This window comes from Enoplosus armatus, chromosome 9, assembly GCF_043641665.1.
Source record: "Enoplosus armatus isolate fEnoArm2 chromosome 9, fEnoArm2.hap1, whole genome shotgun sequence".
Taxonomy (NCBI): Eukaryota; Metazoa; Chordata; class Actinopteri; order Centrarchiformes; family Enoplosidae; genus Enoplosus; species Enoplosus armatus.
This window is the reverse complement of record NC_092188.1, coordinates 23742359-23756099: the sequence shown is the minus strand read 5'-3', so window position 1 is coordinate 23756099 and position 13741 is coordinate 23742359. Positions and strand designations below refer to the sequence as shown.

General features: G+C 43.0%; 1 protein-coding gene across 1 annotated transcript; it reads left to right on the top strand.

The window, feature by feature from the left end:
* Positions 1-492: 492 nt before the first annotated feature.
* Positions 493-11912, top strand: LOC139290359 (pituitary tumor-transforming gene 1 protein-interacting protein). Its single transcript, XM_070912117.1, has 7 exons — positions 493-691; positions 964-1010; positions 1526-1634; positions 3929-4037; positions 5315-5380; positions 9042-9088; positions 11382-11912. The coding sequence occupies exons 1-7, from the start codon at positions 574-576 to the stop codon at positions 11429-11431; spliced, it is 546 nt and encodes a 181-aa protein (XP_070768218.1). The 5' UTR covers positions 493-573; the 3' UTR covers positions 11432-11912.
* The last annotated feature ends 1829 nt before the right edge of the window (positions 11913-13741 follow it).

The following is a 13741-nucleotide window of genomic DNA, read 5'->3' as shown; positions in this document are numbered from 1 at the left end:
CATTGAGGTCTCACAACCACTTCCAATGAAAACGTGATTCATTTATTTGAATAAATAAATATATCAGAAAACATCTCATTTAATCATGACATTGTGATGGAAGTTTATATATATATATATATATATATATATATATATATATATATATATATATATATATATTTTTTTTTTTTTTTTATTAACTACTCTACTCTGTAAAGAAATGTTTTGGGCATCTTGTTATGGACTTAACAATTTGTTAGAAATGTCAAGATGCCATATGAGCAAACTAAAAAGTAATACTAAAACACGTGTACATTTAGCTGCGTTTCAATACCCTGAAATACTGAGCGGGCGGTCGTTTGTTGAAGGCATAAACTCCTCCCGCCCGGGCTGTCCCGATTATAGCAAACGCGCTAACCCTGGACACCCAGGAAATGACAGCAGCAGCAGCAGAGCCAAGCCAAAACAGAAACAGCAGTGTTCCTCTGGAGTCGCGGAGTGCAAGAAAGGCAAACATCTAGTCTCGAATCTCTCAGTTCTTCTGTCATTTTTTTTTTTTTTTTAGACGCAGCTGTTGTATGCTTTTTAACGATGTCGTCTTTTACAAGCGACAGACAAACACTGGCCACGGTGTTTGTCTGCGCCGTCGTGCTGTTTGTTAGCTTTGTTAGCCCGGCGGGATGCCAAACAACACCACCGCCACCAACTCGTAAGTTTGAATTTTAGTCTGAAAAGTAGGTTAGCACGGTCGTGTTCGCAGTCGACGAAGGTAACAATTCGCCTGGTAACGAGATACTTTCATGCCTGTTTAGAAGTAGGTCAGTACGTGTGTGAAATAGTGTTCAATTTTTAAATACGTCACGGTTAAATACGACTGCGACCACAGCTGGCTGCCTGGTCTTGACCTGCTAGCACTGGTGTCATGGCTTCCCGCTGCTTCCGAGTAGTTACGTTTGTTTTACCTTTATCTCCCCTTCTCAGCCTGCAGTGCTCACAAGAGCTGTGACACTTGTGTCCCACATGCCCAGGTAAGGTTTGCCAACAGTAAACGGTGGGTGCAATTATTGAAAGATAAAAAGCAGACCTTTGCCCGAACAAAACTCATACTGCTGTCATAAATCATCATATTATTGTCCACACGTTTGCCTACGTATCCTCCCACAACGAGGCCAATTAAATACCCAGCGTACTCTAATCGACCTGGCTCTGAGGTTCAGTAAAGCAGTGACCCCAAGAGGCAATTACTTCAACTAATGTCAATGTTTAGTACTGGTTTACTTGCTAAGTTAAGTTGACTTTTCATTGAATGGAAAATTCTTGTTAATACATCTAACGTTAGTTTACCAGAAACCTCCAAATATGGCTGCGATTTGAGATTGTTTTCGTTATGGGTTAATAGTTTGGTCTGTCAAATGTCATAAAATAGCGTAAATCATCTAAGAAGTTGCAAATTAATTTACTCTTTTATTTTTAATTTTTTTAAATCGACTAAAAATTGCATGCCGGGGTTGGGGGGTTTGATGTTTGTGTTTTGTCTCGACAGTGTCTGTGGTGCTTCACCACCAACAACTGCACAAAATACCCAGTGAGCTGGTTGCTGCCTCCAGCATCGGTGTGCCAGTTGTCCCAGGCCCGCTGGGGAGTGTGTTGGCGTGAGTTACTCAGTCTTATTACCACGCGAAAGATGGCCGACTGCGTCTGCTTTTCTCTGTCATTTGTCGCTTCACGAGACTGCAATCATTAATCCGGCTGGTGTTGTAAAGATGTGTTCCTCACTGCAGAGTAAACATGGGGGGGAAAAAAAGGTTTTATTGGATTACATTTGGGAAGGACAAAATGGTCAAGTGGTGACTTGTTTTTAAGTAGTCAAGGGTTGTCAGGGAAATGCAGACAGTGCATGTGGGGGTACTGATATGACGAAGCTGATGTAATGATTCAGTACTCTGAAGGTGTAATACTCCATTGCCATTTTAACCTGCAAAAACATACACAAATAAAAAAACATGCAGCTACCAACTAAGTAATTGTGTGGCCACATGCCCATGTACAGGTGGAAGTCCTAAAATGATCTAGCTCTATAGAATACGACAGGTAAGTTAGAGTGTAGGAGGCAAATAGCTGCAGGGTATGTGCAGCGGTGGGAGGTTCTCCTGGGCAAACGCCGTGTTTTAGCTGAGGGGAACAATTCGCAAAGATACTTGGTTATGTGAGTGTGTGAGAGCTTTCTGTTCCTCTCACTTCCTGTCGCTTCAGTGTGACGGAGGGGAGGCTGCACCTTTTATGCTCCCACACCCCCACAGTCCTGCACCCCTCTACCTGCTTCCTCTCTTGTGTAGTTGATTTTTCTTCAGGTGAGGTCACTTTAACCAAAGTAACGAAAAAAGCTCAAACATGTGTCGTACATTTGATCAAAGGCTCAAAGCTCACACAAATGAATACAGAAGAGCAGCACTAGTCAAACAATTAGAACACGAACCAGATGCTGTGTATATGTAGGGGAAATAACTGTAAATAAGTAAGTAAATGAAACATTTTCTTGCAAGACATGCTGGCAAAAGTGGCCTTTTATGAGACAAAATGATCCATCAAAATATGCACCAAATGATCCGTCTAAATGTCATGGTCTATGTGAATGGTTCTGGCCCGATTCATAACATTTCTGCATCATTAACGGTTGTTAATTTAGTGGTTAATCACTGTTTGTGGCTTCAACTACCTGGTGCATGGACCAATATAACGGCAGTGTTGCTGAATGACAAACTCGTTTCCTTGGTTTTTGTTATATTCCTAACCACATTTTGAACTTTTCCCAGAACACAGCCAGCCACAGAGGTAGACCGATTAAACAAATGGTACCCGATAGTTAATATTTTACACTGACGAAAATATTGACAGACACACGTTATACCTCTACATGTAGCCAGTATTCCTTATACACTGGTCTATACAGAGACGCACACTGGAGCAGTTGCAGTACGATAACCAGATTCTCTATCTGAAATCAAATTATTTCCTGTTTCAGAGGTCGGATCAATTCCCCTCTCTCATTTGCTGTTTAGTTTTCTTACTTTTTTGAATTTCACTTCTCTTTACGTGTCCCCAGTAAGGCTCACAGGTTGCTGCTGGGGGTTTTCAGAAAATAGTTAAAAGGACAGAGAGTGTCAGGAGTTGTTCCTGGCTGACTCGTTTCTTCTGTTATTTTAATGATTTGTCTATACTCACAGTGTGATACAGTTATTGGTGGAGAAAAAACACAAGTTCATTTTAAAAGAAACCCTCTTCTAGTCAAAAACGTAAAGAAAGATGATGGACAGCAGACTATAAAAACAACAGTAACCGACACAAGGGAAGAGCTGACCACAAACCCCTCACTGGCTTCATAGCTCGTACACTATACGGAAGATATGTATTTAAAAAGAATGTAAGAATTAAACACACAGATTACAACCTTTTTAGTTTTTAAAAGCTGTGTTGTTTTTGTGCTTTCCATAAAATATCAAAAATGTAGTCGTTGATTTTTGGACAAAAAGCTGACCCACAAAGCCTCACAGAATCTGGGATTAACATTCTTTGTCTCACTGTGATAACAGGCGTTTTATGACCTGGTGATTTGGCAAAGTGATGTTATTGCTTCAATGTCCAACACTGAAAAACATTACGCTGCCGCTCGAGTGGCTTGTGGCCTTGACCCACAGTCTCCGCTTGATGTCTTTTGTTATGTTTTCACTGGAAACGGAAGTGTAGTGTTGTGAGTTTCATCGTTACAATGTGGTGACTTGTAGTGTTGCTGAGACGCCAGCAGGTGGCACCATTGCCAAAGAAGCTGATTTTTTTTTTCTCAGCTCATTTTGTCATTTCAGGGACTCATTTATTATGCGGCCTCAAATAATTCATATTGATATTCTTTGCAGGAATATGATTTCTTCTGTCTTCTGTTGTGATTCAGTGAACTTCGAAGCCCTGATTATTGCCTTTGCTGTCCTGGGTGGCACCATCCTCATCAGTATTATCGTGTGCTGCTGCTGCTGCTGTTGCTGCAAGAAGCGTCAATCAGGGTAAGGTTACATGACAAGTCGGTGGCTTTTTACTGCAACTGTAGCATGTAAGTATTAGAAAGACGTGTCAGTTGCCAGAAAGCACTTAGAGTTGGGCATACCTGTAGATTATGCCAGCTAGACGGAGACCAGAAATCGTGACTCTCTTCATGAGAGGTACTAATGCAGTCCAGTGCGACACCATCCCTGACTACAGCCCTGACAATGGCTGTCCAGTTGAGTCAACAACTCTTTGACTCAGTGTCAGGAAAAAGTGATCACGATGAGTCTCATAAAGATAGGATTTATTGTAGTGTTGTTGTGATGGATTCCATTAATACCTAATGAATTGGTAACTTGGTGTAAAGGTGAAGAATCGTACCATATCGACCAGTTCTGAATTGGAAACCGTACCAATACTACGTGAGCCTAGTCTCACATAGCCAGACCTCCCTCCACACTTTGGATGAAAGGTCTGGCTCATCCCATTATCATTCTGGTACAGGGGGGAAACATGCTCTGGCTTGTTTATTTTTGTTGTTGGTTTTTTTTTTTTTTCAATCTAAAGAAAAATACCTCAGTGATAATGAAGAGCCTGGATTCATTGGGTCAGCCATGTCTGTGAGGTGTTAATGGCCATTAGTGCCAAACTGTTTGGTGCAGTGAACACAGCTACTCATTTTAGCTTCCTTTACAAGACAACTGTGTGTGTGTGTGTGTGTGTGTGTGTGTGTGTGTGTGTGTGTGTGTGTGTGCGCGCGCGCGCGCGCGCGCGCGCGCGCGCGCGTGTGTGGCGCTTTCATTGTGCTGGAGTGAAATGAAAACGTCATGTCAGTCAATCAACTGCAGGCTGGTCTGTCGCACACTGACAGCCCTGTGGGTGTAGGAGTCTCGTTCATGTCTATCATCTGACGGGGGAAAAAAAATGGGATGAAGAGCATGCCTGAAACACACGCGCACACTAAGCGTCCGTTTTACGTAGATAAACCCTGTAGTTACATTTACCTACAGGCAATTTTATTTTCTCAGACACACGTTGTTTGTGTAATAAAAGCTCTCACTTTACCTCTGCACATCCTTTTGTTTCTCCAGCTGCGGAGACGATTCGTGGATCAAATATAAATCAGGCTCCCGAGAATTTGAACCTCTGTAACTTCCGAGTTGTGATGCTTTGCGAAAAGAGTATCCCTCAAGCAAATGTGGCAATGTGTAGATGTGCGTAATTTGTCACACCCAGATGAGAGTGTTTGTTGTTCTCTGGTTCTCTAATTCTGTCTATGCCTCCTTTTCATTGTAAGTCCTGACAGAGACGAGGAGAGATTAGCGAGGAGGAGAGAGGAGATCAAGCAGCGCTCTGAAGAACGGTAAGAACTCCACCCCAGGCTTAAGTAAAAACGGGTTGAAGCTGTCTAACAAATTATAACTATTTTTATTTCAATAAAGGCTTCACATAGTGGCGTGTTTCTCTGCATATAATTGAAGTGGAGCCAGTGTTGTTCTACGGAGAGGTCTTGTGTGTGCACGCTCCCCTCTGGTTCAAGTGAAAACCACAAGATGTAAACGTAGCAGGGCTGGGAGATATTCATTTTCACAATATTAGCAGGATTAGCAAGATATAGTAAATGTTAGCATAATCACATGCAAAGTAAAAATACTTTTATTCATTACATTAGTCTTAGGCAGTGACTTCATTTAGGATCCTAGTGGCCTGAGGGTAGAAGCTCTTCCTGACGCTCTCAGTGCTGGTTTGGTGTATCCGGTACTTTCTTCCCAACCGCAGCAGGGAGAAAAGGCCGATTCTATATGTAAAAGTCCATCCATTCCAAGTTTTTGCAGGCTTGTTTGGTGCACAGTTCATCTAAATATGGTCGCAATTGCACGAAGGGTTGCAGAATTATGCAAATGTAACAAGCAGTTATAGGGGAGGGTATATTATACCAAAAAAAAAAATATGTCATCCAAATATGGGAGAGAATTAATGAAATTCGTTTGTTTAAATGATGGAAAGTCTTTGTTGGGGGGAAAAAAAATTGGATATGAATGCAAAATGCAGTGCATAACTTCTAATGGATAGATGCGTGCTGAGCCAAGAAATCTGAGTAACATTTTTCTTGACATCATGTTTTTTCATATATCCTTCTAACTATCTGACGGACAGAAAAACAGGACCAAATATATAAACTCCTTGGTTGAGTGAATAGCAATAAATACGAATATTAATGCTAATAACATGCCAATACACATTTGGTCATATGATACAAGAATAATATAATGAATACTATCAAACCAGCTGTATCATCTGTAACCAAAAGATCTAATCCTGTTCTTTCAATACGTTGGATGGTTTTGCTTCTTGATATCCCAGCAGGAGCTAAATGGGATTTCCCACAACGGAATACTTCATAGTCCCCAACAAAGGCGCCCGTTGTATGTTTGGGATTCAAGCAACTGGTGTGCATGTGTGTGTGTGTGTGCCGGCCCAAGGAAGTCCATGTCCCAGAGGAGGAGCTCAGTGTTCCTCGACTCGCATCCCAAAACACCAATTGGATTGTCGAGGCTGAGCAGCTGCTCTCTGGTAATGTGGTCATAAATAGAGTGAGCTACATCCTGAGGAGTACCATCCACTGTCAAAGAAACAGTGTGTTAGTCACTGAATCATACAGCAGTGTGCGTTGTAGCAGCCAATAGACCTGGAAGCCTTCCTCTTCCTGCGCTCCGTGAATGTTTCAGCCTCATCTTTCTGTTTAGTGCCGGTGCTCCCAGTGCATTCGTCCTCCGAGGATGGCTGGGGTGATGTGTGGGTAAGCAGGGCAGTCGTGCAGAAAGATACTCGGTAACTGTGGTTTATCATCATCACTCGCAGCGCTGCGAGCGTCAGAGCTCTTGTTCTGCCTGTGTGTGTGTGTGTTTGAGCTAGAGCTTTTCCCTCACATGCCGCAGAATCTAAGTCAGGGCTTCCTGCAGTGAGCATGATCAAATCTCCGAAGTCAGAGTTAGTGCAGTGACCTGCATAGATGCAGTTCATGTCGTGGACAGGACATTCAGAAAAGATCGGACCCATCATTGGAAGGACCAGTGCCCCTAGACACTGCGGCCTGGCCCCTAGAGAGCCAACCCACAGCACTGAGAGCAGTCTGGGGGACCCGTTAACAGCTCCCATGAGGGATTGACCCATAGAGCTTTTTGAATGAGCTGACAGTGCCATAGAAGAAACACAGAATTATGTATTTTGATTTGGTATTTTTGTTAGAAGTTTGCTTTTGTCAAGGTAAGAAAGCCTTTTGGTACTGTGTTTTACGCCACTAAAACTCCTATTGAAACCCAAATAATGCAGCTCTTTGACTCTGCTGTCAGGCCTTCTCAGGCTCAGTATTAAGCTTCTCTGGGCTGCACATAAGCGGAACGTACCTGGGTGTCATTTGGACAAGCGGATGTGTCTTTTTATACGTGTGCAGATGGAGGGTATGACAGACTTGTCCGCTAGGAAGGAGTGCCACATTGACCACTACAACCGTGAAACAAAAGTGAAAGAATTTTGGATTTATTCACATAAATGGACGTGTTGTGGAAGCTCTTCGTTGCTTTCCGATCTAGCTCAGCATTTCCACAGACGAGCGCTGTAAAAGATTCCGTCTTTGGCTTCCCTTTTCTTTTCCCTCTTTCTTCACTTCCCAATTTTTTTGAACGCAGCCATATTTATGTAGAGGGAGTGTGAACATGTCAGTCAACAATTAGTTGCGCACAAGCCGGCAGCAGGGCGGGGGGTGGTGGGGGGGGCGAGCTCAGCCACCCCGACTGCTCACAGATCACTACCTGGCAATAAAACACTGACTGGTTTACACCAGCTCTTTGTGCAGGGATTAAGCCAAGTGACATCCCCGGAGGTCCACAGCGAAAAAACCTCCTCACAGGCTTTTGTTACTCCTCAGAAAGGCTGAGTGAGGGGCTGCCGGCAGGCCCGTTGCTTTGTTGTTTGTGTTTCACTGCCAGCTGAAATATGACTTAACACTCCACAACAACAAGCCAATTTCCAAAATGAAATGCAGACTTGCCTTTTCATACTTGGCTGGCTGTTATGAATGGAAGAATATCGACAAAGGGGGTTTTCCCACCGGTTTGTTTTTGCATTTTTCGCCCACGTATTGACGTTTTGTACAATGTTTTGTAATAAATATTGTCTTCCTGGTCACTGTTGCAGTACACGATAGAAGGATAGAAGGTTCTTGCACTGTAAAATCAACAATTAGTATATATTTGTATATCATCAGATCAGCAGTTCTAAAGATGATTTCTCTCCATTTCCTTGTGTATGTCTTTTAAAAGCAAAGGACTGAGTGTGGGAAAACTGACACGAAGACCAACACGGTGGTCGCGGAAGCATAGCTTTCGATGTGTCTTGTTATTGCAGCCAATTAAAATCATCCCTTTCACCCGCAATAGTAGCGCCCCTTCCTGTGCCAGCCACCGCAATCTCCACTTAGCCGTGCCTGTACCACCACGGCGACCAAACCACGGTTTTGTGATATGATGACAATGGCGCCGCATGCGTAACTCACCTGTTAGCTGGAAAGGTTTGGCTTTCTCCGGCACGGATATGAGAGTGAAAGGTTTTTTTTTTTTTTTTAAATTGGTTGATATGGTGTTATTGTGGTGCAGAGGTTGGTCTGGACAAATAAGGGCGAGCTCAGCTGGCATTCAAACTGGAGGGTCTCCGACGGCCTCCAAGTGGACGTGTGTGTTTGATGTGTGTGTGTGTGTGTGTGAGCAACTTTCCCTGATACATAAGGAAGTGAAAAGGAGGAGATCCTCAACAGTGTCCAAGTGAATAAGTTAGTCCATATGACTTCATGTTCACACTTCTTGGTATCATCATTTGTAAAAAAAAAAAAAAAAAATGTCAGTGTGAACGCGAAACGGACCAGAATTTAAAACACAACAATTCAATATTTGTTTCCTTAGGCCTGACCAAATGAACAGAAGTACAGGTGTGAAATGACTTCACTTTGATTCTTGTTTTTTTTACAGGAAGGGGGAGAGAAAGGCAAGGCACGATGAGATCCGCAAGAAGTATGGTACGTATGGATCTCGGTCTCCCATGTATCACCATGTGTCCCCCATTCAAGCTCTTTTAATGATAGCATGCCAGATTCTGTACCCATCTCTCCCTGTGACGGATACACCTGCTGTACAGGAGTTGATCAGTAAGTCTCACGGATGTAGACTACCCCTCCTCTCCGTGCTGCTCGCGTCAGCTTTGTCTCTGATGCGCGTCGAATCGCTTTCAGATATTCCAGGACATTGTCATCGACTGTCATACCCTGTGCCGGCAATGCATTATTCAACGGCCTTGTCCTCAAGCAAAGTGATTCCGGTCACGTATAGGTTACACTAACTCCTGTCTGCTTAAATCAATTTAAGCATAATTTATCATACATCGTGACGTGCGGCGAACCCGGCACTACGGTCAAAATCGGGCAAAAACAGATGAATCAGTAGTCACCTAATGCACGGGAAACTACAAGCTTAGGTGTGCTCCCTCTCCAACAGCGTGGTATTGGCCAAAATGTATAGACTCACATTTTAAAGGATCTTTCCCATTCATTTTTGGTGTCTTATTTGCACAGTTTCCGTCATTGTGACAACATTGCACTCATCAAATTAATTCTGACGATGGCGCAAACAAAGTCTGACAAGGCAAGAAACACCTTGAGTCGTCAGCTGATAATACAGATTGCAAATTGGGTTGGGCGATTTTTACGGTACGTAGTTGTAAACTGTGATGGATGTTTTGGGTAATCATTTTACAGCAGACCTTCGTTTTCTCTTCCTTAATTTCTGTCACACATATATATGTAATGTCACAATGTCGGGTATTCATATTAAAAGGTGCCAAAGTTTCAAATAATGAGGTATGTAACGCTACGTTTCCAACGTTTTTCGGGGGTTTTTCTACTTTGGTGCCGAGCTGATGTCAGATAGGCACGGATTTCCTTATATGGTCATCGGCTCCAGGCACAGCAGGGACGCCCGCTCAGTCTGTCTTAAGTTATTCAGCTTGTGATGGAAAGTTGGTTAGTTTCTTGATGAACAGGTGGCTTTACTTGTTGCTAAAGTAATCGCTAACTGCTGCTAACCGTAGCTACCGTTTAAGGGAAAGAGACTGGTGGGATTAACGTTTGAAAACATTCAGGGAGGGAATCATTCATTTCCTGCTATGGATGTGGGAGGAATTTCGATTGTGTGCAGGGAATTACTTCCCAGAGACTCCTGCATGTATGATGTCAGTTTACGTGGTTTTTGTGAATGGACAGCATGACAGCGTGATGGATGGTGGTCTGTTCCTCCAGCCTCCTGCTCTCATTAGTTCACTTCCACAGGGATTGTAGACGAGGCTCTGCTTTCATACTCCTCCTGGTCTCTTCTGTAAAACACAATCCCCGGAGTTGCATTATGTCCTCCGTGGGACCAAACCCCAACTCGTGTTATTTCCATAAAGCACTGGCTGAAGAGGTCATAACGCGTTTCAGCTTGTGGACCTTGTAAGCAGGTGAAGCTGGTGCCAGAAGGCCCGACTCTGCTGCTCAAAGCACTGGCTCTCAGTTGAGGTTGAGAAACAGTCATCGTTCAAGATGGCCGAGCATTCCTCGCGGGAGGGCCAGGAGGTGATTCAGCAAAATGAGAAGTGGTTTCATGTCACTATCAGTCAAGAATGATCCCAGCGAGGGAATATGATTCATAATTACAGGTTTCACTGCTAGGAAGGAACTGGTTCAACTCCTGGAATAACAGTTGTATAATCGGCTCTGGAGGAGCTTGGTCAAGTCTGAGAAGATGCCACTTATTGGGGTTATCTCAGCGTGGACTTGGGAATTAAAGTTTTTTACCTGAAAGCGTACATTAAACGTGGGATGTGGCATTTCGATCGAAGCAGGCGAGGTTCCAATGAAATGATCTTTGCCTCAAAAATCCACGGACAGTGTAGGAAGTGTAAGCAGAAGAACGCAGCATGTTTTCATGGTTAGGAATATGCTTGAATTTGAATATACTCCTTGAAAACTGCTTGATTTTTTTTTTTTTTTTTAAATGTGTTTGTTGTCTCCTGGCGTCTCACGCCAGACGTGGAGCGAAGCTAGATTGAACTGACATGGACGCCAAAATGAAAAAGAGGGCGTTTGGCTCCGCTCCGCTCTGCGTCTGGTGTGAACCCAGCATCACGAGGGCGACCGCCTGCTCTCAGAATGGAAGTTTTTGGTTCAGACCTGCTTGAACGCTACTCTTAAAAAGCCGTACAATCTCATGTTCCCCCGACCCGGCTTGAGCTTCTGTGTTTTCATTCCGTCTCCGCTTCCTCTTTCCTCTGTGCAGGTCTGATCGTTGACTCGGACCACCCGTACAGCAAGTTTGAGAATGAGTAAAGCAGCTGCGCTGTGGAGGGGGTTCCACGGGGAGCGTGTTGAGCTGCTCTTCAGTTTTAGCTTGGAGTGATGCCCGTTTCTCACACAAACCACAATCTGCCGTCTTTCAGATTAATCAAATTCAGACAGCAAAGAAATGAATAAAAAAATCAGCCTTTCACACTTTTGCAACAATAACAAACCTGATAACAGAAAATCTGACTTTGCCTTCTGATTCGTGATGAGGATGCAGTGTCGTGTGTTGGAAGGATGTTGAAGCCTGTTTTTAAAACTTCCTGCAAAGTTCTTTACGTCTTTTTTAAATTTCATTATATTAGTTGTTGTTTTTTTTTTTGTTTTGTTTTTTTTTTAAATATTGTAGTTTCATATCAGTCTTTGCACTTTGTACATACAGTATTGATTTATGAAATACAAAAAGAACGATTGTACCGCCGATGTGTCCTGACACATGAATAATAAAAAATATCTTCTCTTTTAATAATGTTTTGTTCATTTCTGCTGGAGACAAATGTTCTTTTGTCTCGAGTGTTGTCACATCTAGGGATCATTTTTATGATATACAGTGGTGGAATGTATTTACTCATGTGCTCTACTTGCAGTGCTGTTTCGAGGTATTTGTACTCTGCATTTGTCGCTGCTTTACTCCTTCACTCCACGTCAATTTAAAATAAAAGCAGTACTTTTTACTACATGTATTCCACAGCCCCGGATTCTAGTTACTTTGTAGATAAATATTCTGCGTACAAAACATATCATCACCTTATAAAATATGAGCTATTGTGACAGAATAAACTACCCGACTACATTGAAATGCAACTGTAATGTAACAAACAGTCATTATCCTGGTAAATGTAATACTGACGGGCCATTCGTTACATTTCTGCTGTTAGTACATCTACTTTTATCATCTTTCATTTGAGTTTTGCTATAAAAAAATAAAAAACAATCAATTTCCCCCAACCCGTGCATTATCGTTGGGGGGGGGGGGTCCCCACAGACACCTACCAGTGGTGGAAGAAGTTCTCGTATCTTTTACTTAAATAAAAAATAGCAATATCACTGTGTAAAAACACTCTGTTACTAGCAAAAGTCCTACATTCAAGATTTTACTTGAGTAAAAGTACAAATGTATTATTATTAAACAGAATGCACATAAATCATCCAAAACGGTATTTAGGCAGTTTTTTTTTGGCCGAATGGTACCTTTCAGACTTCATATAATTATTTCAATACTATTACTGATGCCTGAACACATCTGCAGCATTATAATATTGCATATATAGTCAACGTAGAGCTGATACCCTGTTAGATAAGTGAATCTGTGTTGATCATATTTCATAAGTTGTGTTTTGTGTGTAAAAAAAAAAAAAAAAAAAAAAAAAAGTGTCACAGTTCGCTTCCAAGTCTCTTCCTGTGGCCACACCCTCTCTATCGTCCCGGACCCGCCACCCTCGAGCCGCCCACCTGCTCCCACCTCCCTCATCAGCACCTGCAGTCACCTGCTCACCTGCACCTCATTCCCCCGATCACCCCGTCGCTGCTCATACCGGCTCACTTCCCTCGCTCCTGGCCAGATTATTGATCGCTGAGTCACGTTCGTGTGTTTCCTGCCTGCTCCTCCGTCTGCCCGCCTGGACTGCTTTCTCTGGTTTTGACCTCACCGTCACCATAAGCCTTCGCGTCACCCTTCGTCCATAAAGCCACTCACTGCATCAGTTTGTCTCCTCCGTTTGTTGCCTGTCGTCCTGCACAACTCATCGTGACAATAAAGTGGCATAAAACTGTGTAAAATGACTTTTTTTTTTTCCTTCTGAAGTGGTAACTCTTACATGTGATGAAGGTACACAGAATACAGAAATGAGCATGAAGTGTTTTTATTACATCAAATAGGGAACTGTTTCATGTTGAATATGTCACACGGGCGAGATGTATGTTCCTTTTTGTTTGCCGAGGAGTAATTCCTGGACATGTGCAGTATGAGGTTGCACACACGTTTGGTCAGTGAGAACCCCCACAGAGGTCGAGCCCTTGTTGAACTTCAGTAGCGGAGATTCTGATCCACTTGCTTGGGAGTTGTAGAGTTGCCGTGGAAAGGTCGTTGTATTTGACCCGTGTTTTCACAGCTGGAGGCCCCCCGAGAGCCCAAACTGAAATAATGCCTAATTTTCTGTCTGAAACGTCAGTTCAAAATCACGTTTTATTGGACAACAACAGTGAAATTATGGACAGCCTTGAAGCATCGAGCTGTTAATAACAATGGTGCTGAAGAGGGCCACAAAGATGTGTCTGGTCAAAGCAAACAACTCCTTC

Excerpts from the sequence above, each read along its gene's own strand:
- LOC139290359 (XM_070912117.1), top strand. The coding sequence starts at position 574 with ATGTCGTCTTTTACAAGCGACAGACAAACACTGGCCACGGTGTTTGTC. Across the intron at positions 1,011-1,525 it reads CTTGTGTCCCACATGCCCAG|TGTCTGTGGTGCTTCACCAC; the intron begins GTAAGGTTTGCC and ends TTGTCTCGACAG. Across the intron at positions 4,038-5,314 it reads TGCAAGAAGCGTCAATCAGG|TCCTGACAGAGACGAGGAGA; the intron begins GTAAGGTTACAT and ends TTTCATTGTAAG.